This window comes from Oncorhynchus tshawytscha, linkage group LG09 (assembly GCF_018296145.1).
Source record: "Oncorhynchus tshawytscha isolate Ot180627B linkage group LG09, Otsh_v2.0, whole genome shotgun sequence".
NCBI lineage: Eukaryota > Metazoa > Chordata > Actinopteri > Salmoniformes > Salmonidae > Oncorhynchus > Oncorhynchus tshawytscha.
Window position 1 is genome coordinate 79,844,251 of NC_056437.1, and position 25,752 is coordinate 79,870,002.

The 25,752-nt window shown below is 41.8% G+C and overlaps 2 protein-coding genes and 1 pseudogene across 3 annotated transcripts; all 3 read right to left on the minus strand.

Annotated features, from left to right (window-relative positions):
• Window positions 1-975: 975 nt before the first annotated feature.
• On the minus strand, window positions 976-8,862 carry LOC112258834 (tetraspanin-16). 2 transcript variants are annotated; one of them, XM_024433451.2, is made up of 8 exons: window positions 8,313-8,859; window positions 7,587-7,672; window positions 7,039-7,236; window positions 6,802-6,876; window positions 6,545-6,652; window positions 6,264-6,419; window positions 6,098-6,181; window positions 976-1,188 (listed from the first exon to the last, which is right to left on the minus strand). In XM_024433451.2, the coding sequence occupies exons 1-8, from the start codon at window positions 8,398-8,400 to the stop codon at window positions 1,123-1,125; spliced, it is 861 nt and encodes a 286-aa protein (XP_024289219.1). In that variant the 5' UTR covers window positions 8,401-8,859; the 3' UTR covers window positions 976-1,122. The 2 variants fall into 2 exon arrangements, with proteins under 2 accessions (XP_024289219.1, XP_042183547.1); XM_042327613.1 differs by lacking the exon at window positions 6,098-6,181 and having other exon boundaries at window positions 1,021-1,188; window positions 8,313-8,862.
• Window positions 8,863-8,926: 64 nt separating this feature from the next.
• LOC112258835 lies at window positions 8,927-9,963 on the minus strand (annotated as a pseudogene).
• A 136-nt stretch (window positions 9,964-10,099) lies between these two features.
• Window positions 10,100-24,701, minus strand: LOC112258836 (tetraspanin-1). Its single transcript, XM_024433452.2, has 8 exons — window positions 24,504-24,701; window positions 19,208-19,283; window positions 14,153-14,368; window positions 11,968-12,042; window positions 11,527-11,634; window positions 11,230-11,355; window positions 10,820-10,912; window positions 10,100-10,639 (listed from the first exon to the last, which is right to left on the minus strand). Exons 2-8 carry the CDS (start codon window positions 19,262-19,264, stop codon window positions 10,580-10,582), a joined length of 735 nt encoding a protein of 244 aa, XP_024289220.1. The 5' UTR covers window positions 19,265-19,283; window positions 24,504-24,701; the 3' UTR covers window positions 10,100-10,579.
• Window positions 24,702-25,752: the final 1,051 nt, after the last annotated feature.

The following is a 25,752-nucleotide window of genomic DNA, read 5'->3' on the forward strand; positions in this document are numbered from 1 at the left end:
TTTTGTCAAATGGACGTCAAAAGTAGATATTTTTTGTTTGTTTGTTGCATTTTAGCTAACCCTAAACATTTTCGTAACCTTAACCTAATTATCCTAACCTTCTACATCAATTATCCTAACCTGCGGAGTAAGTTCTCCTAAAACTGCTACGAAAATGTTTTGACAAAAGCTGTATCCCTTCCAGACAAAACCGGCTCAATGCCACGAACACTTTGCAAACCTGCCATAACCTTTAATCAAAGAACATACATAATGGCTCAACGTCAACATGGCCACTCTGTTGTTTGCCTGTTTAGTACATGTTGTTGGTCTCCTTCCAATAAAGATTGATCAAGCATGAGGAAGCCAAAGTCATACACAAAATCCCTTGTGATGTGGACAGACAGTCCTGTAAACACAGGGATTTTAGATGTGGCCTGCAAGTGTCACTTTTTGAATAAGACATATTCTACACCTTATGAACAATAGTGGCAATAGATGCATAGATAAATAAAACATAATCAAAGCAACAAAAAAAATAGATCTACATCAATCAGCTATTTTGTTTAAATAGAAGCAGCTATTGCATATTAAGTCACCTTAAAAATGTCTTCTCTCTACACTTCACTAATTAATCATTTCACATGAGGGTGCTGTTGTCATATTTGGATTATACATTCTGTTGGAATTGAACATAACATTGGGGCAGCAGGTAGCTGAGCAGTTAAGAGCATTGGGCCAGTAACTGAAAGGTCACTGGTTTGAATCCCTGAGCTGGCAAAGTGTAAAAATCTTCATTTTTTTTCCCTTGAGCAAGGCAGTTAACCCCCAACACTCTGCTCCCTGGGTGCCGATGACATCAATTAAGGCAGCCCACCGCACCTCTCTGATTCAGAGGGGTTGAGTTAAATGAGGAAGACACATTTCGGTTGAATGAATTCAGTTGTACAACTGACTAGGTTTCCCCTTCCCAGTGAAAACAAAGTACATAGCTTTAAAATTAATATATTACATTTTTAATATAACCAAAATAACATACAATTTCAACTAAGGAAAACACACAAACTTTTATCATTTAGCAGAACTTTATTTTTGCCTGTGGGGGTTGTTGGTGTCCTCCAGGTGTGAATGGACCCTTTGGCTTCACCATGGATGCCTCATGAGCCCCAACTTCACAAACAAAACCATGGCAAGGATCATGGAGGATAACTGCAAAGAGGAGCGGACAGGAAAACAATGACTTGAAGCCAAGCAACGTTATCTATTCAGCAACCAATTGCTATAGAATAGATAGTAATCAAACTTAGGATACTCTTTAGGTCCTAATGGTGAGCTACTGTATAAAAAGCATTACTATGCTTTAAAAAGTGCAGTTCTTTTCAGCAATAGTCCTTGGGTCTGAGAGAGGTTAAAGAAGAACTTGAGGGAGCAGTGTAACTCATAGGGAGATTCTCAATTGGGCAAAAGTCCACTCCTCAACTCCTCCGTGACCTGGAAACCGATAAGTGGTTAAGGAGAGTTGAAATTCGTTAGTAAGCGAACAGAGGAGTTTGCTCCCTTCCTCAATTACTTTGTTCGGCAAAGGATACTGAAGTGCATCCTCTGCGAAGTGTTTTGAAATCTGCCAATCCCCCTTTTGAATCAGCTGTTTACTCAGAGGAGAAAAGCATACACAGATTTTAAAATTCTACGTTCCTAATCTTTTTATCCAAATGTATTTTTACCACTTTACACGTGTATTTTGCGATTCCTTCTCTATAAACGTCATCTGCCTGATGACGAGCTAGAGGATAAAGAGTCAATTCATGCATTCACTTTTTTAAAATATTTTTTACACGTTTCCTCTCCTCGATTACTTTTGAAATGTTTTAAAGAGGTCAAATCAATCTTTATTTGTCACATGCGCCGAAAACAACAAGTGTAGACTTTACCGTGAAATGCTTACTTACAAGCCCTTAACCAACAGTGCAGTTCAAGAAGAGTTAAGAAAATATTTACCAAGTAGACTAAAATAAAAAGTAATAATAAAAAGTAACACAATAAGAATAAGAGGCTATATACAGGGGGCACCGATACCTAGTCAGTGTGCGGGGGTACAGGTTAGTTGAGGTAAATTGTGCATGTAGGTGGGGGTGAAGTGACTATGCATAGATAATAAACAGCGAGTAGCAGCAGTGTACAAAAGGGGGGGTCAATGTAAATTGTCCGGTGGCTATTTTATTAGCTGTTCAGCAGTCTTATGGCTTGGGGATAGAAGCTATTGCGGAGCCTTTTGGTCCTAGACCTGGCGCTCCAGTACCGCTTGCCGTGCTGCAGCAGTGACTGGAGTCTCTGACAATTTTATGGGCTTTCCTCTGACACCACCTATTATATAGGTCCTGGATGGCAGGAAGCTTGGCCCCAGTGATGTACTGGGCCGTTCACTACCCTCTGTAGCGCCTTACGGTCAGATGCCGAGCAGTTGCCATACCAGGCGGTGATGCAACCGGTCAGAATGCTCTCGATGGTGCAGCTGTAGAACCTTTTGAGGATCTAGGGACCCATGCCAAATCTTTTCAGTCTCCTGGGGGGGAAAGGTTTAGCATTAGGGTTAGGGTCATCTGTGGATCTGTTGAGTCGGTATCGGGTGGTATGTGAATTGGAGTGGGTCTAGGGTGTCCAGGAGGATGCTGTGACCAGCCAGCCTTTCAAAGCATTTCATGGCTACCGACGTGAGTGCCACAGGGCCGTAATCATTTAGGCAGGTTACCTTTGCTTCCTTGGGCACAGGGACTATGGTGGTCTGCTCAAAACATGTAGGTAATACAGACTCGGTCAGGGAGTGGTTGAAAATGTCAGTGAAGACACTTGACAGTTGGTCCGCGCATGCTTTGAGTACACGTCCTGGTAATCCATCTGGCCCAGCGGCTTTGTGAATGTTGACCTGTTCACAGGTTTTGTTCACATCGGCTACCGAGAGCGTTATCACACAGTCATCCAGAACAGCTGGTGCTCTCGTGCATGCTTCAGTGTTGCTTGCCTCGAAGCGAACATAAAAGGCATTCAGCTCGTATGTTAGGCTCGCGTCACAGGGCAACTCGTGTCAGGGTTTCCCTTTGTAGGACGTAATAGTTTTCAAGCCCTGCCACAACCGACGAGCGTCAAAACCGGTGTAGTAGGATTCAATCTTAATCCTATATTGACGCTTTGCTTGTTTGATTGTTCGTCTGAGGGCATAGCGTGATTTCTTATAAGTGTCTGGATTATTCTCCTGCTCCTTGAAAGCGGCAGCTCTAGCCTTTAACTCAATGCAGATGTTGCCTGTAATCCATGGCTTCTGGTTGGGATATGTACGTACAGTCACTGTGGGGGCAATGTTGTCGATGCACTTATTGATGAAGCCATTGACTGAGGTGGTGTCATGACTGGCCTCCTCGGGTCAGGTTACCGTGGACCACAATCATACAGAGAGATCTCTCACACCCACCAGAGGGGAAGAGATCGAGAGGTATGGAGATGTTTTTTTTTATGACACTTCACGCCCATTGTAAATCTTAAGGCAGTAGACAAAATTCCTTTGTCCTGTCACTATGGAGAACCGGCCTCAGAGCATGCAATAAATGGACTTTGGGACAATAGGTTTTGTCAGCCACAATGGTGGTAATGATGATAGATGGAATATGAAAATAATGTTGTTTTTGTTATGTTATTAAAAGTTAAGGGACGACGGTATAACAAAAACATTGTAACTTTAAGAGTTTTCCTAATATGTGCCTACTCTTTGCATATTGTACGTTGTGTGGAAAATGTCCAGATTAAAGATAATGTTTTTGTAAAGATGAAATGTGAAGTTAGTTGTCTAAATTGGATCTGAGTAAAATCCAGACCTTGCCTTGTAACTTGGTACGACAAGAGAATTGCCCTAAAGGCAGAAACTGCCATTTCTGACCCCAGGGTATAAAACATGAGTTAAGAATTAACATATTAGATTAAGGGACCCTGAGCTACAGCCAAGGTCTGAGTGGTCAGCAAATCCAAAACGCAACACAAGGTTGAAGACAAAGGAACCTTTTAACAACCTATGTTACGGATGAGTAGCTGTATCTAAACGGGGTAAATTCAAGCAGGACCACCTGGTCACCACTCTCCAAGGAATTGTTTGTCTACACTGTTTCCTTCCCATGCTGGAACCATCCACACGGCTGATTAGCCCTCCTCCGAAAACCACTTTTCAGAGCAAAGGTGAGGAAACAGACCACCAAGAGAAAGGACACTGACATCGTGAGGAGAAACAGAGAGTTAACCCGAAGATGGACCGTCATCAGAAGTAGGAATCCGGTCCACGCAGAGACACCCATCTGAGACCTTCAACACGTAATTACATCATTATATTCTGAACCATAAGAGCGGTAGTTCGAGGCAAGGTTAGGGTTAAAATAAGCATAGCTGACAAATGCACCCAAGTGTGTTTTTCTCTCTCATGCACTCTCTCTGCCTTTTGAAATCCCTATTCTGTAACGTGTCATATTGTGTTGGCCCGCTAGGGACCTGTTTAATCGTACTGAGTTCTAATCAATAGCCTAGACTGTGTGTTTGTGTATCTTATATGATCATTTTAGCTTGTTAGCAAATAAATAATCAACACAATTGGTGTGGTGCAGACTTATTTGGTGAGACTCGGGTTTGTGCAGATTCCCGGATTATGCGACGTTCAGAATGAGACTGTAGAGGAAATTGATTGATTAGCGACGGTTGTAAAATTGATATTCTGATATTCTTTGAGTTAATTTGTGAAATATAACCAAACTTTAACATGGTGCGCCAGGTTAATGAGTTAATAATTGCTTGATTCATTTAATCACGTAATTATAAACGTTTAATCATTCGACGAGCAGCAGTCGTCACATTAAGCAATACAACGTCACGACAGTGGTGTACTCTTCAATGCCATTGGATGAATCCCGGAACATATTCCAGTCTGTGCTAGCAAAACAGTCCTGTAGTGTAGCATCCGTGTCATCTGACCACTTCCGTATTGAGCAAGTCACTGGTACTTCCTGCTTTAGTTTTTGCTTGTAAGCAGGAATCAGGAGGATAGAATTATTGTCAGATATGTCAAATGGAGGGCGAGGGAGAGCTTTGTATGCATCTCTGTGTGTGGAATAAAGGTGGTCTTGGATTTTTTTTCTTTCTGGTTGCACATGTGACATGCTGGTAAAAATGTGGTAAAACTGATTTAAGTTTGCCTGCATTAAAGTCCCCGGCCACTAGGAGCGCCACTTCTGGGTGAGCATTTTCTTCTTTGCTTATGGCCTTATAGAGTTGGTTGAGAGCGGTCTTAGTGGCAGCTTCGTTCTGTGGTGGTAAATAGATGGCTACGAATAATATAGATGAGAACTTTCTTGGTAGATAGTGTGGTCTACAGCTTATCATAAGGTAAGGTGCTCTACCTCAGGCAAGCAATACCTCGAGACTTCTTTAATATTAGACATCACGCACCAGCTGTTATTGACAAAGACACACACTCCCACCCCTTCTCTTACCAGAGGTAGCGTCTCTGATCTGCCGGTGCATGGAAAATCCCGCTAGCTCTATATTGTCCGTATCGTCGTTCAGCCACGTCTTGGTGAAACATAAGATGTTACAGTTTTTAATGTCCCGTTGGTGGGATAATCTTAATCGTAGGTCATCAGTTTTATTTTCCAATGATTGCACGTTAGCAAGAACGGATGGCAGTGGGAGTTTACTCACTCGCCTACGGATTCTCAGAAGGCTGCCCGATCTGCGGCCCTTTTTCCTTCATCTTTTCTTCACGCAAAAGGCGGGGATCTGGGCTTGTTCCAGTGAAAGCAGGATATCCTTCTTGTTGGACTCGTTAACGGAAAAAGTTTCTTCCAGTCCATGATGAGTAATCGCTGTTCTGATGTCCAGAAGTTATTTTCGGTCAGCAGCAACATTATGTACACAATAAGTAAAAAAAATAAGTTACACAAAACAACTAACAAATAGCACAATTGGTTGGGAGAATGTAAAATGTCAGCCTTGTTCTTCAGCACCATCTTTTCATCAGGTGAGGAGAGGGTGGAGGAGACGACGCGAGGAGTCAAGCAAAACCGATTGAAATTCTCCCATACCATACCTCCATCATACATATGCAGCCAGCTGCTGATCCCAGGATGACACTCTGCTCTCTGATCACTGTGATGACCTTACCAAAGCAGCTCTGGGGGAAACACAAAGGGGGCATTTGGCTTAAGACTTTACAGCCTTAGAGCACAGACTGATACAACAGTGCAGTGAGTTACCTGTGGTTGGATCAGACTTGGAGTGATGGTGATGCCGTCACAGTCTGCAAGGGTCTTGTTCACGCAGCAAGTCTTAGGGTAGTTCAAACCCGTGGTTGTACTGAACACAGAGCCCTTGAAATCTACAGTCGAGTTCTCAAAACCACAGCATTTGAACTAAGAGATGAAAAACCAATGAAGACATTAGCTGTAATAACTACTGTCTGAGATGTTCTGGTGGTCAAAGGACCCAAATAGTAAAGCCAAGTCTATTTGGACCTATTCCCATTAGAGCTTCTCACCTTGACCATGACTGTGTTCCATGCTGTTGAGATTGGGTCTGTTGCTGCTGGGCCCATATAGACAGTCATCAGGGAATTCTTGCTTGCATCACGTACCACTAAGCTAACCTGTCACATATAGACATCACAGCTTATTGAAAGGCATAATCTGGCTAGGCTATATCATACAAATAATTCAATAATTTACAGGGCTCTAAATTATGATATAGGTTCGCCTACTTGATGATACAGATGCCAGCATGTTAATTTATTCTTACCAGATTCCGGTACGTCAAGACAAAAATAGTCCCAATGATTTCAGCAACAAATAGCATTGTCACGATGAAGAAAAACTGTTCAGGGTACAAAAAATGCAGAGATAGTGAAAATGTTGCCTCTTATTGAAGCTTGCCAGGTGAAAAGAGTGGGACATTTACAACTCTGCAGTAGTATAACACAGTAAGACAATTATTGTCTGGTGCCTTGAAATTGACTGCACAACTGTTCTCTCTCACCAGCATGATAAAGAAGCGGTTCTCTTTCCAAGCCCCACAGCAGCCGATGAGACCCGTGAAAGACAGCACTGAGCCCATACCAATACAGATGTAGCTGATGTAGATGAGCTGAGACGAGTAGGGGCCCAGGACATCCACAAACGTAGCTGCTCCATATCTAATCCATGCGCCAAGTCCCAGCAGCACAAAGCCACTTATCTGGAGGGGAGAGAAGGATGGTGGTGTTCTTTCATTTTTAAAATTTTATAATCTGCTAATAAATTGCATTTGAGTTGTTATGGCCTATTTTTTTCTTCTATGTTTTGCCAGATGGATTTCTCAGGCTAGGTAATATTACAATGACAACAGCAGTTGCTGTCTTCTTCTGTGTGTTTGACTTTTGCAATGCATTCACAAACCTCGGTTTTATGAGAGGGCAACTATATTTCTATAGCTAGCCAAGAACAGTTTACATTATCGATTATAGAAGAATGTTCATTATTTGCATTTCAAACACAGACAGTTCAACTGGGCTTTGTTTGCCAGCTAGGCAACATTTAGCTACTTACAACAAGTATCACACAAAGCAGCAACATCAAATACCGCATCCATGTGTACAGTTTGTCATGTCTAGCCATTTTGCAAGTTCGACCTTCTATAATGAAAGGAGAAAATATGACAAAATTATACAGAACAGGATAGGCTTATAATAATACTAGCTAATGAGACACATTTTTGGTAAACAGCTGAGAGATGGGACTGAAGAAATGTAACCAGTCTCAAATTCAAAGATGGAGCTATGGATGCCAGGACTGACCATCCAATAGATCCAAATATTAACCATGTTTTGAAGCTATACAGAGTTTGTTTAAATGTACATTGTTTACAAACAATATATCTATGCTTATACAATTTTGGGTTTGAATGTGGTAAAGCAGTTTAACTAATGTTAAGCTCATGATACATGTATGAGTTATATTCTTCAAGAGTAAATAGTGATCTAATAGTATCACTAGTTAAAAATATGGATACAAAAATGGATGTACCAATCCCAGATTCTCCCTTTAATAACTAACATTAACGATCAGTTCGAGCTGGCTAGTGTTAGCTAACTATTAGCCTAGCTAGACTAGCTATTGTAGCTAGCTAACGTTAGTGACCTGACCATGGATCGCGTGTTACTGGTAGTTAGCTAACTTAGCTAGACTACCCTCTATGTTTAGAGGTTATAGTTAAATTAGCTATCTAGCTAGCGCCATTTTAGCTAGCGAGCTAACGTTCGCGTCTGTCCTTACTTTTAATAGGTCCAGACGATTTAGGCCTATTGCTATTAAGGCCTACTTGCTGCCAACTGTCTGTGTCTGCCTGGCCAACAGGTGTCATATTCTCTGTCCAGTCACAACACACTGCGGTCAAAACCAGTACAGTATGAAGAAAGGCTAAAACTGCTTCTCCAATAGAAATCCCCGATCACACTTGTAGGCGATGTCATGGCGACGTTGCTAGCTAACTCATGCTAGAAAACGCCATCAGCTCTAACGGTCGTCTCGCGCCGAAATGCGCATATGCAGGCCGTCAAAATCAAATGCACTCCTTAAGTTGTTTTTTGACGAAAATGAAAACGTGTCCGTTTGTCACTTTCACGAGGTTGGAGTAATAACATGTTCAACTACTTAAGACATTGCCTTGAATCTACATTGTGCCTTTAGATTTCACTTCTCTCATTGACTTTTTAAACCACAAAGCCCTGCCTGGTCGATTGTCTGTTTCGCAAGCGTTCTCGGAATTCTCGCGATGTTGCGCCTCTGGGTTTAGCAACTCTGTGCTGTGTTTTAATTTTTAAAATTTGAAACCAGATGTCATCGGTCGTTTTATTAGGGGCGTTGCACTGTCACACACACAATAACCGATCATGTTCAGAGTTCTATAAGATATTGTAATAGCCCTGGGGATACATTCAATACACGTTTTTGTTGCCAAAAATAATACATACATATATATCATTTATGTTAGCTACATTTCAAGGAAGTTGGTATAGAAGGGCATGCAAACAATTCCAGAGTGAGTTTAGTTTAAAGGAAAACTACAGCTATTGCAGTACAGACTCAACAGGAAAACATTCTGTACATCTGCAACACAGACTTTTGGCAGACCTCTAGATCTTCTGCGTTTCTTAGAGCACAGCCCTTTCCTTAAACTCTCCACTGCTGGGTCATACACTCGCACCTGGTGGTGAATCAATCTGTGCAGGTGACGATCGAGTCTGGGATGAAGACCATGTCTCTAACCCACTCTGGCATTCGCAAGTCATTACGTACATTCTTGGAGGTGAAAATGGGTGTTTCAGTACTCTCCAGATCCCAGACCTTTAGGTCATTCTCCTTCCCTCCTGTGGCCACTTGGTTGCGCTGCGAGGGATTCTGTCACATCCGACAAACATTCGTCCCAGCATTTATCTCAACTGTGTCTGTGCTGCCCTCCTTCCAGACCCTCAGCAGTCCAATCTCCACACACGTGATCAGAGCACTGTCTGACGGCAAGTCCTGTGTACCTGCCCTGGGTGCTCTCCACACACACTGTCTGGTCTCAGCGAAGATGCCCCTCTGTGCTAAATGTCTTCACTGTGCCATTCACAAACCCCACCAGTACCTCAGTCTCATGTTGATCTCCCCAGCCTACGACACACACTTCCTGGTCCAGGCTCGGGCAGCTCATCTCACAGAAGTTGAAAGCCTGTTTTTTGGCTCACTCCTTTTAATATCCCTGTTTCCATTCCCACCCATACTGAGCACACTTGACTTTTGTCTGTCATGAAAAAGAAAAAAAATATTGTCAACAAAACAAAAATTCTAACATGTTATTCTCTGTGCTGTGGTGAATCTCCGTTTTGCATCCTTTCTGAACAGACAGACACTAAAGAAAGAAATTCAAACAGCAGATGGACACCACACAGATTGAACTATTTTAGAGAGAACTTGGACTAGGAAAGATGTGTGCCTTTGATACCAAAACATGAGTTAAACAAACTTACTTTAAAAAAATATTGCCGTTACACAATAGTTACAATGCAATAAATCAGTTACTTATTTTCAGAGCGTTGCAAGTTGCAACCTTTTTATTAATTCTCCAGAGCATGTAGCATCTGTAGAAAATCAATTAATAAAATTATAAAAAGGGGCACATATGTCCTGACAGTGAATTGATAATGTTATTATAATATGAATCTTGATGATACTGTGCAGAGTGGAATGGAGTTGGGACCCAATGTATTGCTGCAATCTAAATGTAAGACAGCATCATTTTTAGGTGAAATATGTATACAATACAATAAAAGACTTCAATACAAATAGACATTTCCCATTTCCAATAATCTTGAACAGGATTTAATTTAAACTGGCTCAGTTGTGGGGCGCCTCTCCTTATCACAAAGCTTCCTTAGATTTCTCTTCAGCCTTGGTGGTTTCAGAGATTGTTATGCATCCACCCTGGTAGTTGTCCTAAGGAGTGTCCAGAGATGCCATCCAGGCAGATGACTCTACGGCCCTCCCTCCTCCACTGGTTTTCAGTCACTCTTTGAGCCTATTATGCAGTACAAAGTCATGGAGACAACCATCGCCATTATCTAGGGAAACAGGAACAGTAAATAAATGCTTTGGTTATGCTAAACTTTTAAACAAAGCCCGCTGTACGAAACTGAACACATCACATTACTTTTGTTGAATTTGCATCTACCATTTGTGGCATTTCAAAACAATGAGATTGTGACCTTGAAATAGACACACGGAAAGAGTCAACAGTGTACCTCAAGGGCAGCGATTCCCAATGCCACTGCCACAATGGCAATAGTGTTTTCATCAATCAGTTGCTTAAACTTCGGAAAGCAGCCAGTGATCGTCTGTGGGGACACAAATGTAATAGTGATTTAGACAGGTGAGGCCACTGGGTGTTCAACTGTAAAGTGTGGATGTAGTGTGATTAACTTGAGGTGATGAGTTCACATCTCGTACCAAGTTTGGACCCGCACTGACTACAGTGTTAACTCAAAATGACAACGACTAGGTTCCAGTTTAACAACGTTTACTTCACCGTACACCGTCACCCTTATACTCAGGCCAGTTCCATCAACAGTGAGACTACTGCGCAGGTATACTAATAACAGAGTGACATCACAGTAATAACAGAAATATAGGGATACTTAAAACATGAACATACAGCACTTGTATCATTACAGGAGCTGAAAACAGCACCGTGGCAGCACTGTTGAGGATAGAGATGGGTGCGCATTTCAAATGGAGAGCCAGTGAAGTCTGTATAGTTGTAGAATCCACAGCACTTTAGCTAGAGTGGACACGGAGACAGTTCATATTAGAACAATTCTGTTGACAAGACTGAATAAGCTTTCTAATACACAAGCATATAAAAATGACAATGTAATTTGAGACATTATTTGTAGGCCTAATATGTTATTTCCAAGATATTAAAACAGGCCAGCAGGATATTGTAAAGTACCGTATCCATAGTAGCATTCCAGAGAGCGGTGACGTCTACATTTTCTCCATAGTCCTTCTTAATGTTCTGAACCACTTTGGTGCCCAGTTTCTCAATCAACTCACCTGCCTGAAATACATAACACAAATCACACACACTTAGAAAAAAGGGTTCCAAAAGGTTCCTGGTAGCATTCCAGGTAGAACCGTCTGTGGTTCTATGTAGAACCCTCTGTGGAAAGGGTTCTTATGGAACCCAAAAGAGTTCTACCTGGAATCAAAAGGGTTCTACCTCAAACCAAAAGGGGTTCTTCAAAGGGTTTGCCTATGAGGACAGCCGAAGAACCCTTTTAGAGAGCACCTTTTTTTGTAAGAGTGTAGTCTTTTTATCAAATTCTCCACAGACAGTCTTTAACCCCCTTTAGCAATATGAGGAGAGTGAATGGGCTCCATGTACGCTTACCAAGGGTTTAAACACCAGGATAACCACTGCTCCAGCCACCTCTGCAATGAACACCACCAACACAATCACAAAGAACTAGAAAAATAGGAAAAGGAGACCAAAAGAGAGATTGAGTGGTTGGACTGAGAAAACTTTAGTGCATTTGCACACATTTCATATATACTGAACAAAAATGTAAACATGCAAAGTGTTAGTCCTATGTTTCATGAGCTGAAATAAAAATCTCAGAAATGTTCCATATGCACAAAAAGCTTATTGTTCTCACATTTTGTGCAAAAATATATTTACTTCCCTGTTAGTAAGCATTTCTCCTTTGCCAAGATAATCCTTCCACCTGACAGATATGTCATATCTAGAAGCTGATTAAACAGCATCATCATTACACAGGTGCACCTTGTGCTGTGGACAATAAAAAGCCACTCTAAAATGGGCAGCTGTCACACAACAATGCCACAGATATCTCAAGTTGAGGGAACGTGCAATTGGCATGCTGACTGCAGGAATGTCCATCAGAGCTGTTGCCAGAGAATGTAATGTTAATTTCTCTACCATAAGCCGCCTCCCAACATTGTTTGAGGATTTGGCAGTACGTCCAAACGGCCTCACAACCGCAGACCACGTGTAACCACGCCAGCCCAGGACCACATCTGGCTTCTTCACCTGCGGGATTGTCTAAGAACAGCCACCGGGACCAGCTGATGAAACTGTGGGTTTGCACAACCAAATAATTTCTGCACAAACTGTCTCAGGGAATCACATCTGCATGCTCGTTGTCCTCACCAGGGTCTTGACCTGACTGCAGTTTGGTGTCATAACCAACTTCAGTGGGCAAATGCTCCTCTTTAATGGCCACTGGCATGCTGAAGAAGTGTGCTCTTCACAGATGAATCCCAGTTTCAACTGTACCGGGCAGATGGCGTCATGTGGGCGAGAGGTTTGCTGATGTCAACGTTGTGAACAGAGTGCCCCATGGTGGCGGTGGGGTTATGATATGGGTGGGCATAAGCTACAGGCAACAAACACAATTGCATTTTATTGCTGGAAATTTGCATGCATAGAGATACAATGAGATTCTGAGGCCCACTGTTGTGCCATTCATCTGCCGCCATCATCTAATGTTTTAGCGTGATAATGCACGGCCCCATGTCGCAAGGATCCGTACAAAATTCCCGGAAGCTGAAAATGTCCCAGTTCTTCCACGGCGTGCATACTCACCAGAAATGTCACCCATTAAGCATGTTTGGGATGCTCTGGGTTGACGTGTATGACAGCTTTTTCCAGTTCCCGCCAATATTCAGCAACTTTGCACAGCCATTTAAGAGGAGTGGGACATCATTCCACAGGCTACATTCAACAGCCTGATCAACTCTATGTGAAGGAAGGGCCTCTCAAGTGGCGCAGCAGTCTAAGGCACTGCATCGCAGTGCTAGAGGCGTCACTACAGATCCGGGTTTGTTCCCTGGCTGTGTTGGACCCGGCCACGACTGGGAGGCCCATGAATTGGTGCACAATTGGCCCAGTGTCGTACGGATTAGGGGAGGGTTTGGCCGGCTAGGATGTCCTTGTCCCATCTCGCAACTCCTTGTGGCGGCCGGGTGCATGCTTGCTGACTTCAGTCGCCAGTTGTACGGTGTTTCCTCTGACACATTGGTTCGGCTGGCCTCCGAGTTAAGCGAGCAGTGTGTCGAGATGGGTCGTGTTTCGGAGAACACATGACTCTCAACCTTTGCCTCTCCTGAGTCCGTACTGGAGTTGCAGCGATGGGACAAGACTAAGTACAAATTGGGGAGAAAAAAAAGGTTTAAAAAAAGCATAATAATATGCAAAGTAGTTGTCGCCCTGCATGAGCAAATGGTGGTCACACCAGATACTAACTGGTTTTCTGAAATACGCCTTTTCCTTAAGGTATCTGTGACCAACAGATGCACATCTTCCCAGTCATGTGAAATCCATAGATTAGGGCCTAATGAATTTATTTCAATTGACTGGTTTCCTTATATGAACTGTAAGTCAGTAAAATCTTTGAAATGTTTCATTTATCCGTGTAGCTACCTACACTACTGTAGAAAATTCTGAAAGGAGAGATGAGGAGCTTGACAATCAAGCTTGTTCACTGAGTCAGTGTCAATCACATTGGTGACAACATAGCACATATACTGAAGAGCTCATGTTTGAGGTGACCTACCAGGAGCAGCATACACCTGCTCTCCTTCATGGCGCCACAGCAACCCAGGAAACCTATGATCAGCAGCACTGCCCCCACAGCAATCAACAGGTAGCCCACGTTTAGGATCTGGTTCATCTCCGCTGGAGCATCTTTTATCCCCTTGAGGAGCCCCAGGATCGAGCCGCTGTCCACCTTCACCCAGATCCCTACGCCCAGGATGGCAGCGCCCGCCAACTGGGGGGGAAGAGAGCATAGCATTGTTGGGTGGTTTCTATTAATTCAATGAAGAACACATCAACTGCTGCCCTTCGTCTTACCTAACATGCCCATCCAGTGCTTTCTGAAAGTATTCTTCCCCCTTGACTTATTCCGCATTTGGTTTTGTTACAGTCTCGTTTCAAAATTGATTAAGGGGCGGCAGGCAGTCTAGTGGTTAGTGCGTTTAACTAGTAACCGAAAGGTTGCAAGATCGAATCCCCGAGCTGACAAGGTACAAATCTGTCGTTCTGCCCCTGAACAAGGCAGTTAATGCACTGTTCCTAGGCAGTCATTGAAAATAAGAATTTGTTTAACTGACTTGCCTAGTTAAATAAAGACAAAGTAAAAAATGTTTTCCTCTACATACAGAAATCCCATTTACTTTATATAAGTATTCACACCCTTGAGTCAACACTTTGGCTGGGCCACCCAAGGACTTTCATATTCTTGTTCAGAAGCATTCCAGCGTTGCTTTTGGTGTATGATTGGGATCATGGTCCTGTTGGAATGTAAATCACACCCCAGTCTAAGGTCATTTGCACTCTGAAGCAGGTTCTCATTAAGGATTTGCCTGTATTAAGCTCCAGTCCTTGTTCACTCTATCCTTACCAGTCTCCCAGTCCCTGCTGCTGAAAAGCATCCCCATAGCATAATGCTGCCACCACCATGCTTCACGGTAGGGATGAAGTTAGATGGGTGATGAGCTGTGCCTGGCTTTAGCACTTTGCATTCAGGCCAAATAATTAAATTTTTGTCTCATCAAACCACAGAATATTTTGCCTTATGATCTCAGTCTTTCATTCCAGGCATGCTGTCATGTGTCTTTTTCTCAGAAGCACCTTCTGTTTTGCCAATCTCCCACAAAGCCCAGATTGGTGAAGTGCTGTGGAGACTTGTCTTTCTGGCAGGTTATCAGCCAAGGAACACTGTAGTTCTGTCAGAGTGGTCATTGTATTCATGGTCACCTCCCTGACCAAGGTCCTTTCCCGGTTGTTAATTTTGGTAGGACGGCCAGCTCTAGGCAGAGTCTGCGTAGTTCCATATTTAAGGAGACCACTGTGCTCTTGAAAAATTTCAACACTCTTGAAATGGTTTTATTCCCTTCCCCAAATATATGCCTCATCACAAGTCTATCTCAGAGAGTAACTTGGACTTCATGGTAAGGTTTCTGCTTTGACATAATCTGTTAACTGTGGGACTTATATAGACAGGTGTGTTTTTTCCTACATCGTGTCCAAACAATTGAATTGGCCCCAGGTGGACTCCAATCAAATTGTAGTGACCTCTCAAGGATGATCAAGGGGAATTGGATGCATCTTGGCTCAATTTGGAGTCTCATAGCAAAGGGGTGTGAATACTTACACTATCGTTCAAAAGACATTGTACAGTGTAGTAATTGTTACTGTTGTAAATGACTATTGTAGCTGGAAACGGCTGACTTTATATGGCATATCTACATAGGCATACAGAGGTCCATTATCAGCAACCATCACTCCTGTGTTCCAATGGCATGTTGTGTTAACAAAGTCAAGTTTATCATTTTAAAAGGCTAACACGGAACCCAAACCGGCTGCGTGCGTGCACACATTTATTTTGTCCCCCAACATCAAATGCAGGTTAAAATATCATACTCTGAACCAATTACATTAATTTGGGGACAGGTCGAAAAGCATTAAACATGTATGGCAATTTAGCTAGCTTGCACTTGCTAGCTAATTTTTCCTGGGATATAAACATTGTTGTTATTTTACCTGAAATGCACAAGGTCCTCTACTCCGTCAATTAATCCACACGTAAAAATGGTCAACCGAAGCGTTTCTAGTCATCTCTCCTTCTAGGCCTTTTCTCCTCTTGACTCTATATTGCATATTGGAAACTTTCATAAATTAGGTGCATTGCCGCCACTGACCTCGTTTGTCTTTCAGTCACCCACGTGGGTATAACCAATGAGGATATAGCATGTGGGTACCTGCTCCTATAAACCAATGAGGAGTTGGGAGAGGCAGGACTTGCAGCGCGATCTGCGTCACAAATAGAACTGACTTCGGTTTTAGTTCTTGGCAATGCAGATGGTCGTTGGCGTGTGCGAGAGCGGTGTAGTCAGCCTGTAATTGATCATTAGAAAACCCTTTTGCAATTGTTAGCACAGCTGAAAACTGTTGTTCTGATTAAAGAAGCAATACAACTGGCCTTCTTTAGACTAGTTGAAGGCCAGCATCCCGGAGTCGCCTCTTCACTGTTGACGTTGAGATGGGTGTTTTGTGGGTATCATTTAATGAAGCTGCCAGTTGAGAACTTGTAAGACGTTTGTTTCTCAAACTAGACACTGATGTACTGATTGTCCTCTTGCTCAGTTGTGCACCGGGGCCTCCCACTCTTTCTATTCTGGTTAGAGCCAGTTTGAGCTGTTCTGTGAAGGGAGTAATATACAGTGTTGTACGAGATCTTCAGTTTCTTGGCAATTTCTCGCATGGAATAGCCTTAATTTCTCAGAACAAGAATAAACTGATAAGCTTCAGAAAGAGCTTAGTTTCTGGCCATTTTGAGCCTGTAATCGGACCCACAAATGCTGATGCTCCAGATACTCAACTAGTCTAAAGAAGGCCAGTTGTATTGCTTCTTTAAATAGAACAGTTTTCAGCTGTGCTAACCCTTTTGCAATTGTTTTCTAATGATCAATTACAGGCTGACTACACCGTTCTCGTCGCGTGAGCGAGCGTGGCAAAATACATATTATTCAATTATTGCACCCACACTGCTCGCGATTGTCTGTGTTGCCAAGCACTAAAATAGAAGTCAGTTCTATTTGTGATGCAGATCGCGTTGCAAGTCCTGCCTCTCCCCATTGGTTTATAGAAGCAGATACCCACGTGCAATCTCCTCATTGGTTATACCCACGTGGGTGACTGAAAGATGAACAAGGTCAGTGGCGGTATTGCACCTAATTTACAAAAGTTGCCAATCGCAATATAAAGTCAAGAGAAGTAAAAGCCTAGAAGGAGATGAGATGATTAGAAACGATTCGGTTGACCGTTTTATGTGTGGATTAATTGTCGGAGTAGAAGACCTTGTGCATTTCAGGTAAAATAACAACAATGTTTATATCCCAGGACAAATTAGCTAGCAAATGCAAGCTAGCTAAATTGCCATAAATGTTTAATGCTTTTCAACCTGTCCCCAAATTAAATGCAATTGTTTCAGAGTTTGTTTTGATATTGTAACCTGCATTTGGTGTGGGGGGGGACAAAATAAATGTATGCACGATGGTGCATGCGTGCAGCCGGTTTGGGTTCAGTGTTAGCCTTTTAAAATTATAAACTTGACTTAGCTAACACAACGTGTCATTGGAACACAGGAGTGATGGTTGCTGATAATGGTCCTCTGTATGCCTATGTAGATATGCCATATAATGCCGTGGAGGAGATCTTTGTGGGCTATACTCGGCCTTGTCTCAGGATGGTAAGTTGGTGGTTGAAGATATCCCTCTAGTGGTGTGGGGGCTGTGCTTTGGCAAAGTGGGTGGGGTTATATCCTGCCTGTTTGGCCCTGTCCGGGGGCCACAGTGTCTCCTGACCCCTCCCGTCTCAGCCTCCAGTATTTATGCTGCAGTAGTTTGTGTCGGGGGGGGCTAGGGTCAGTCTGTTATTTCTGGAGTACTTCTCCTGTCTTATCCAGTGTCCTGTGTGAATTTAAGTATGCTCTCTCTAATTCTCTCTCAGAGGACCTGAGCCCTAGGACCTTGCCTCAGGACTACCTGGCATGATGACTGCTTGCTGTCCCCATTCCACCTGGCCGTGCTGCTGCTCCAGTTTCAACTGTTCTGCCTGCGGCTATGGAACCCTGACCTGTTCACCGGACGTGCTACCTGTCCCAGACCTGCTGTTTCAACTCTCGAGACAGCAGGAGCGGTAGAGATACTCTTTTTCCTAGCCACTGTGCTTCTACACCTGCATTGCTTGCTGTTTGGAGTTTTAGGCTGGGTTTCTGTACAGCACTTTGAGATATCAGCTGATGTAAGAAGGGCTATATAAATACATTTCATTTGAAATTTCATATAAAGTCAGCAGTTTCCAGCTACAATAGTAATCTTATAACATTAACAATGTCTACACTGTATTTCTGATCAATTTGATGTTATTTTAATGGACAAAAAAATTGCTTTTCTTTCAAAAACAAGGACATTTTAAATTGACCCCAAATTTCTGAATGGTAGTGTATGTAAATTAGATATTTCTGTATTTAATTTTCAATAAATTAGGCAATTCTAAAAACATGTTTTCAGTTTGTTATTATGGGGTATTGTATGTAGATGGTTGAGATTTATTATTGATTTAATCCATGTTGAATTCGGGCTGCAACAAAAAATTGTGGAAAAGGTCAAGAGGAATGACTACATGCTACATTTCTCCTTTCATCTTTATTTTGTTATGCCTACATAGGCATTTTCCAGTAAAATTAAATATGTTTTATTTATTTAATAGCTCCTTTTCATTCTCTGACATTCATGCTGCATTTGGCTTGCAGCACATCACACTATTCTACTCTGTGCTTAATCTTATCTGGTCCAAAATGACATGTCAGTCTCATAAAAAGTAGTAAAACCATAACAAATGTCTGTCCTTTTGTTTCATGTTCTCATAACTTTCTCACGTTGCAATTTAGATACTGTTTTTCTGGGGCACAGAATAAGGATAAGAAGTGGTAAGTGATAAGGAGTGTTCTGATTGCCTGCAGATTCATTATTGTGAAGCATAACTGAACTCTGCTATTATCAGCAATAATTTACTCAAAAAGATGAAAACATCTCCAACTTACAAAGATGATGCCATTAAAAGCAAACATCATGACTTTGAGAAATCCGAAGCAACCCATTCTTGATGAATTATTCTGCCTGGAAGAAAAGAAGAGGAAAAGTTGAGAAAGGGAACATTGTTATGAATAATCACCTATGGTAATGATGAGAAAGTATTTCTAAACAATGAGACTTCTGAATCATTAAGATGAGATCAGAGGTCAAAAGTCTAAATCTACTGCCTATGTCTGTAGCCTACTGTCTATAGGCCTGTTTAGAGGAGGAAGCATAATGACCAAAGGTTCTCTTTAATTCAATGGGGAAGTATTATCTTAACAAAACAGCTAAATTATGTACTTCTTATGATGTTCTATATCAATGACATTTTGGAAATTGTATGTTGAGGGTTTTGGTCACAATCTTATCTTGTAAACTTATACCACGAACCCTTCTACACCTGACATTTGAATGATATTGGAAGGTGACCGTTATGGTTTTGTGGACACAATCAGTCACTAAGGAAGCAAATATATATTCTGTCAAACAACAGAGACAAAGCGTTTCTCTACTACTCTAGCAGAGTTGTTCCGAGTCATTTGCAATGAGTTGTTATGTCTGGCTAATTAGGTGAAGGATTAACAGTTCTACACACTCCTTGATGCTGTTTGCTGTCTTTGACTTGTTACCAGGAAACCAGCCCTTTGTCATCTACAGTAAGACGTGGGAAGGAAGGAGTGGGGAAAAACACCAGCCACTTAACTTATCCTCCCTATCGTCCTTGAACAGTCAAGAGCACCCTTGCTTTTTTTTGTACTAATGTCATATGTCATTTACTGTACAGTACACTTTCCCAACACCAATGAGAGTTAAGTGAGCCTTTGCTTTAGAATTAAGGAAAGTACAAAGGCAATGACAAGGCAGCATGTCCCACTGCATTGTCATTTACAATGGGCCCCTAAACAAATAACTTGGCCCCTAAACAGATTAAAATGATACAAGAGGCAGACCAGTCCCATAGCCTAATTGTCAGAAAGAGTATTCACAGTAATTCACGCGATGTCTGAAAACCCTTCCACCTGGGGCCACAAAATGTTCAATGTAAAAAAGTCATCTAATTACAAGAAAGCTATCAAAATGTTCAACGTGGTCTGCTATTCAGATGAGAACAGTGTCCATCACCTGTACAAGGAAATTGTAAGGAACTTTATCTTCCTCGCCCTCAGTGTCAATCAGAGGGCTATTAAAACACAGGAGCCCATTACACACAAACTGCAGGTTTATGTCCTGTCCCGTTTTGCAAGTTAAACCATCTATGGATCATCTCATCCTGCTCTGTTCTATGACCCCGTGTGGTGCCCTTTACCTCTATGTGTGTTTAGGACGGTCTGTCTGCATATGACCCTATAGGGTGGGAACAGTGATTGAGTGACTAAATGACAGCTGGTTTGTACTGTACTCTTAATAACAGCAATAACAAACCAATAGCACTCTGTGGCAGTAGCACCAGTTGTGTGACAGTGAACTCTGTCAAGGAGTTTCTGATTGACATGTGTCATTGTCTTTCTGATGTTATGACTAAAGTATCCATAAGTGTGTTTCTTATACGGTCCCAGGTAGAGTACTTAGAGTTCATCAACCTGGCCAAGGCTTTCGACTCTGTCAATCACCACATTCTTATTGGCAGACTCAACAGCCTTGGTTTCTCAAATGATTGCCTCGCCTGGTTCACCAACTACTTCTCTGATAGAGCTCAGTGTGTCAAATCGGAGGGCCTGTTGTCCGGACCTCTGGCAGTCTCTATGGGGTTGCCACAGGGTTCAATTCTCAGGCAGACTCCCTTCTCTGTATACATCAATGATGTCGCTCTTGCTGCTGGTGATTCTCTGATCCACCTCTACGCAGACGACACCATTCTGTATACTTCTGGCCCTTCTTTGGACACTGTGTTTAACTAACCTCCAGACGAGCTTTAATGCCATACAACTCTCCTTCCGTGGCCTCCAACTGCTCTTAAACGCAAATAAAACTAAATGCATGCTATTCAACCGATCATTGCCCGCACCTGCCCGTCCATCCAGCATCACTACTCTGGACGGCTCTGACTTAGAATACGTGGATAACTACAAATACCTAGGTGTCTGGCTAGACTGTAAACTCTCCTTCCAGACTCACATTAAGCATTTCGAATCAAAAATTAAATCTAGAATCGGCTTCCTATTTCACAACAAAGCTTCCTTCAATCATGCTGCCAAACATACCCTTGTAAAACTGACCATCCTACCGATCCTTGTCTTCGGCGATGTCATCTATAAAATAGCCTCCAACACTCTATTCAGCAAACTGGATGTAGTCTATCACAGTGCCATCCGTTTTGTCACCAAAGCCCCATATACTACCCACCACTGCGACCTGTACGCTCCAGTTGGCTGGCCCTCGCTTCATACATGTCGCCAAACCCACTGGCTACAGGTTATCTAGGTAAAGCCCCGCCCTATCTCAGTTCACTGGTCACCATAGCAGCACCCACTCGTAGCACACGCTCCAGCAGGTATATCTCACTGGTCACCCCTAAAGCCAATTCCTCCTTTGGTCACCTTTCCTTCCAGTTATCTGCTGCCACTGACTGGAACAAACTGCAATTTTTTTTTTTTTTTTAAATCACTGAAGCTGGAGATTCCCCATCTCCCTCACTAGCTTTAAGAACCAGCTGTCAGAGCAGCTCACAGATCACTGCACCTGTTCATAGCCAATCTGTATACAACCCATCTATCTACCTCATTCCCATACTGTATTTATTTATTTTGCTCCTTTTGCACCACAGTATCTCTACTTGCACATCTACCATTCCAGTGTTTAATTGCCATATTGTAATTACTTCGCCACCATGGCCTATTTATTGCCCTAATTCCCTTACTGGCACTCACTGTATATATACACACTTTGTTTTCTTTTTTTCTACTGTATTATTGACTTTGTTTTGTTCATTCCATGTGTAACTGTGTTGTTGTATGTGTCGAACTGCTATGCTTTATCTTGGCCAGGTCGCAGTTGCAAATGAGAACTTGTTCTCAGCTAGCTTACCTGCTAAAATAAAGGTGAAATAAAAAAATAAATAAAAAGAGTGAAATGGCATCGGCATACAGTACAAGTACTGAGAGATGGATGCTAAACGTCAGGATGTTTATCACCGTGTCAATGTTTAGCCATGAGCATCAGGTTAATCATATGAATGGGCCAGAGGGCGCATAGCAACATATCCTGAATTGGTTTTCCCCCTTTCATTCCCAGAGGGTTTCCTGCAAGTGGTCACTCATCTTCTACCTTCACAAAGCCATGGGCAACAGCGGTGGCCATAGTTCACCTGGTGATGTATTAACAAACACAGTCACATGCAAATGACTAAGAAAACATCCCAGCCAGGAGTCATCAACACACAGTACAAAGACAAAGGTGAGTATAATATACAGTAGCTATGGCCCTTAGGACTTTACATGCTTTGAAAAGTAAAATGTAATAAACACAAAGCAGCTAAATGAGAATATAATTTAGACAAGAGTAACGTAAAAAATAAATCAATGATCAGGTGAATTTCAGGCAAGTATTCTTTAAGCTGCTGAATAATATGACACAGTGAGTGGTATAGCTTTGTTGATATCATGTTAGGAGTAATGTGGTATTCAGTCATGAAGACTAGGATAATGAATTCATCCACAAGGAAGCCAGTGGGGACACACCTGGTGACAAACATTTCCCGGAATGATCAAGATAACAAATGTCTGTTGACGAACATGCCAATTAACGACTAGAGGAAAGAAAGTATGGACATCATATTTATCAAAGCTTTATCTCAGTCGGCTGTTATCCCGTGTAACAGTTTACCTAATATGGTTCAATGACAATTCCTAACATGTAGTCTACTCCAAAATGGGAAAGTTTGAAATGTATGAAGGATTACATTGTTGAAAGTGGGTTTCCTCATGAGCCCTAGGGTAGTGCTTTGAGTTATGGGGTTTTGACTTAATGGTAATACATGAAAATATTCCATCATGACAAATCTAAATAATTGTCAGGAAGAGTATATACAGTAATTCCCTCACAGAGACAACCCAGTCAGATTCTCTGTCTGAGCTGAGCGTGCTAAAACTCTAAACACTGGACAAATCTAAAAGGATGTCATGAGCTATGTTCCATCCAATTGGCGACAGATTTTCATTCGAATATTCTAAAATTTGCATATAAACTATGCGCATTTTCCCTGCAGAGATGAGTTTCCATCAAATTGGCTTGCTGCAAATAAAAGGCTATGCATGCAACGTAGTGCACATAAAGATATATTTTTCAGTTAAACAAGTTTCCTTTCCATTTTCAACTCTACTGATGGTTTTCTCACAAAAAGGTGCCTTAGGCTACATAAAGTACCACAGCATGAAACACGTGTTTCTAAAAATCCCCTATGGAAAAAAATGAATGGTGGAAAAACAATTGGAACCATTTTCCTGTTTGACCGCTAGCTTTTATGGGCATTATGACGCCTTCATTGTGGGGCTCTATAGTAAGTGTCCACTTGTATTGGCACGTGCTAAAGCGTACGTATGATATTATCATGGACAAAAGAGTGAGATTTTTTTTTTAAATGGCAGCAAAACATCGATTATCATGTCACCATAATAAGACCCTCGATATTTATTGGGAAGGCGCATCAAGCTCAGCACCTTTCACTATCACCACCGTGTTACATTCATCCTGATTTATTTGATCTTGTAACCTAATACAGTTCATGCTTTCCGACAAATCGTAGTGGGGGACTACAAATCATCGCGTGACTCCCAAATTTACTTCGACATGATGGTTATTATATCAATATTTGCGCATAAAAGCGTTTCCACCTACATTTCTCGCATAATTCATTTTACCGACACAAAAAGGTCTCATCTTGTCTAGCGTATTTTGTTTTGTCCACATTTTGAAAGTTTACCGAAAAATGTTGTGTTGCCATTAGGCCGGTACATTATTTTTTAATCCGACATCTACTTTACTCGCCTACAACAGTTGGATGGAAACCTGGTTGTAGAGAGGAATAATTACAGGCTTGAGTCAAGGTCTCAGGAGAGGAACAAATAATGAATTGTTGGAATCCATGTTGTCACTGCACCCGACTACAGGATAATATAAAACACAACATCAAATTACCTATGGGGCATTTTCAACAACCAGATGAGTCAACCCTTGTTATTCTCACTTACAATTGTTTACCCTACAGTGGAGTGGTACAACAGGTTTCGTTGAGACTCAGAGAAAGAAAGGGAGTCTAGGCCTTACCTTCACTGGGGTGATGGAGGCTGTTGCTGGGAGAGCGAATGTGGGCGTCAGTAAACAGGCTGATTTACCTGTGTTCTCGGAGAGTGACCTGTACTACGTTTTTCTCTTCTACACACAAACTCTCTCGTTCTCTTCCTGTGCTTCTCGGTGGCTGCAGGTTGGTTATAACCAGTGAGGGAGGGGTCGTGCTGAGGCAAACAGGTGGGAGTGATTCAGGTTTCAGAGGCAAGGAGCTCACTTCCCTGTGGAGTAGAAGTACCACCTGAGGGAGTGTCACAGCAATGTTACAGCTACATACACACAGGCATAAGCACATTCTATCACCATTTTTACCTGTGGCATCACTGTATATCAAAGTGGGCTTTTGGAGATGTGAATGGTATGAAAGCAGAGAAAGAATATATCTATGGATTTTTAAGAAAATGTTATTTAATTAACATACTATAAGACCTTACTATGTGAGTTCCATTGAAAACATTGTTTTGTAGACATAGGATAATTCATCAGTCGGAATGTTTCTCTTGATTAGAAATTTGCTCAGACTTTGACCTATATCTTCCCATGACAGCCTCGAATGAAAAGTAGACTCGCAATCATGCAGGAATCTGAGTTGAGCTTTAAAAATACCCAGAGTGACAGTGATGGAGGAATTTGGAGGAGGTAAATTGTAATAAATGTATAATAACCAGATTAACTTTTATTTTTCAATTCACCACCTTCGATGATAAGCAATCAAACAGTATCCTACCAGTTGAAACAGTGCCTGTTGAAACAGAACCTTACGGAGTCGCAAGCTTCTGTGAATTGACTATTTCACTGCCTATCTATTTTTCAATATTAACCTTAAAGTAACTGTCCATTGAAAACCTAACTTGTAAAAGTTAATATTCTGTTAACTCATACCCAAATTACATTGTTGACTCATCCTATACTCTTGTGGCCAAAGCATTAATTGGAGGGGGAAAAAAAACACTTGAATAAAACCCACCTCAAACCTGTATCTCAAACGGACCGTTTCAAAAATGCTTGTATTTCCTCAGAGGATGATGTCATTCCAACACAGAAAAGCTGCTTTTTAACATACTTAAAATAAATTGGGAGTAAAACTATTTCACTTATATTGTAATTAATTACCCTCTAGGTCATATTTAATAGAAATATGGAAACACTGGACAGACACTTTAATACAGTATTGTGGTGAGTATATGATTTTAGCTCAAGTCTAATGACCATTTATATCAGGTTAGAG

What these genes read in the sequence shown, in the direction of transcription:
- LOC112258834 (XM_024433451.2), bottom strand. Translation starts at nt 8,400, where the DNA reads ATGACACCTGTTGGCCAGGCAGACACAGACAGTTGGCAGCAAGTAGGC. An exon ending in ATCGTCTGGACCTATTAAAA is followed by an intron (nt 7,673 to 8,312) that starts GTAAGGACAGAC and finishes CTTTCATTATAG; the next exon opens with AAGGTCGAACTTGCAAAATG. An exon ending in GGAACACAGTCATGGTCAAG is followed by an intron (nt 6,420 to 6,544) that starts GTGAGAAGCTCT and finishes TTCATCTCTTAG; the next exon opens with TTCAAATGCTGTGGTTTTGA.
- LOC112258836 (XM_024433452.2), bottom strand. Translation starts at nt 19,264, where the DNA reads ATGGGTTGCTTCGGATTTCTCAAAGTCATGATGTTTGCTTTTAATGGC. An exon ending in GGAATGCTACTATGGATACG is followed by an intron (nt 11,356 to 11,526) that starts GTACTTTACAAT and finishes TGTCCACTCTAG; the next exon opens with CTAAAGTGCTGTGGATTCTA. An exon ending in TGGGAATCGCTGCCCTTGAG is followed by an intron (nt 10,640 to 10,819) that starts GTACACTGTTGA and finishes CTGTTTCCCTAG; the next exon opens with ATAATGGCGATGGTTGTCTC.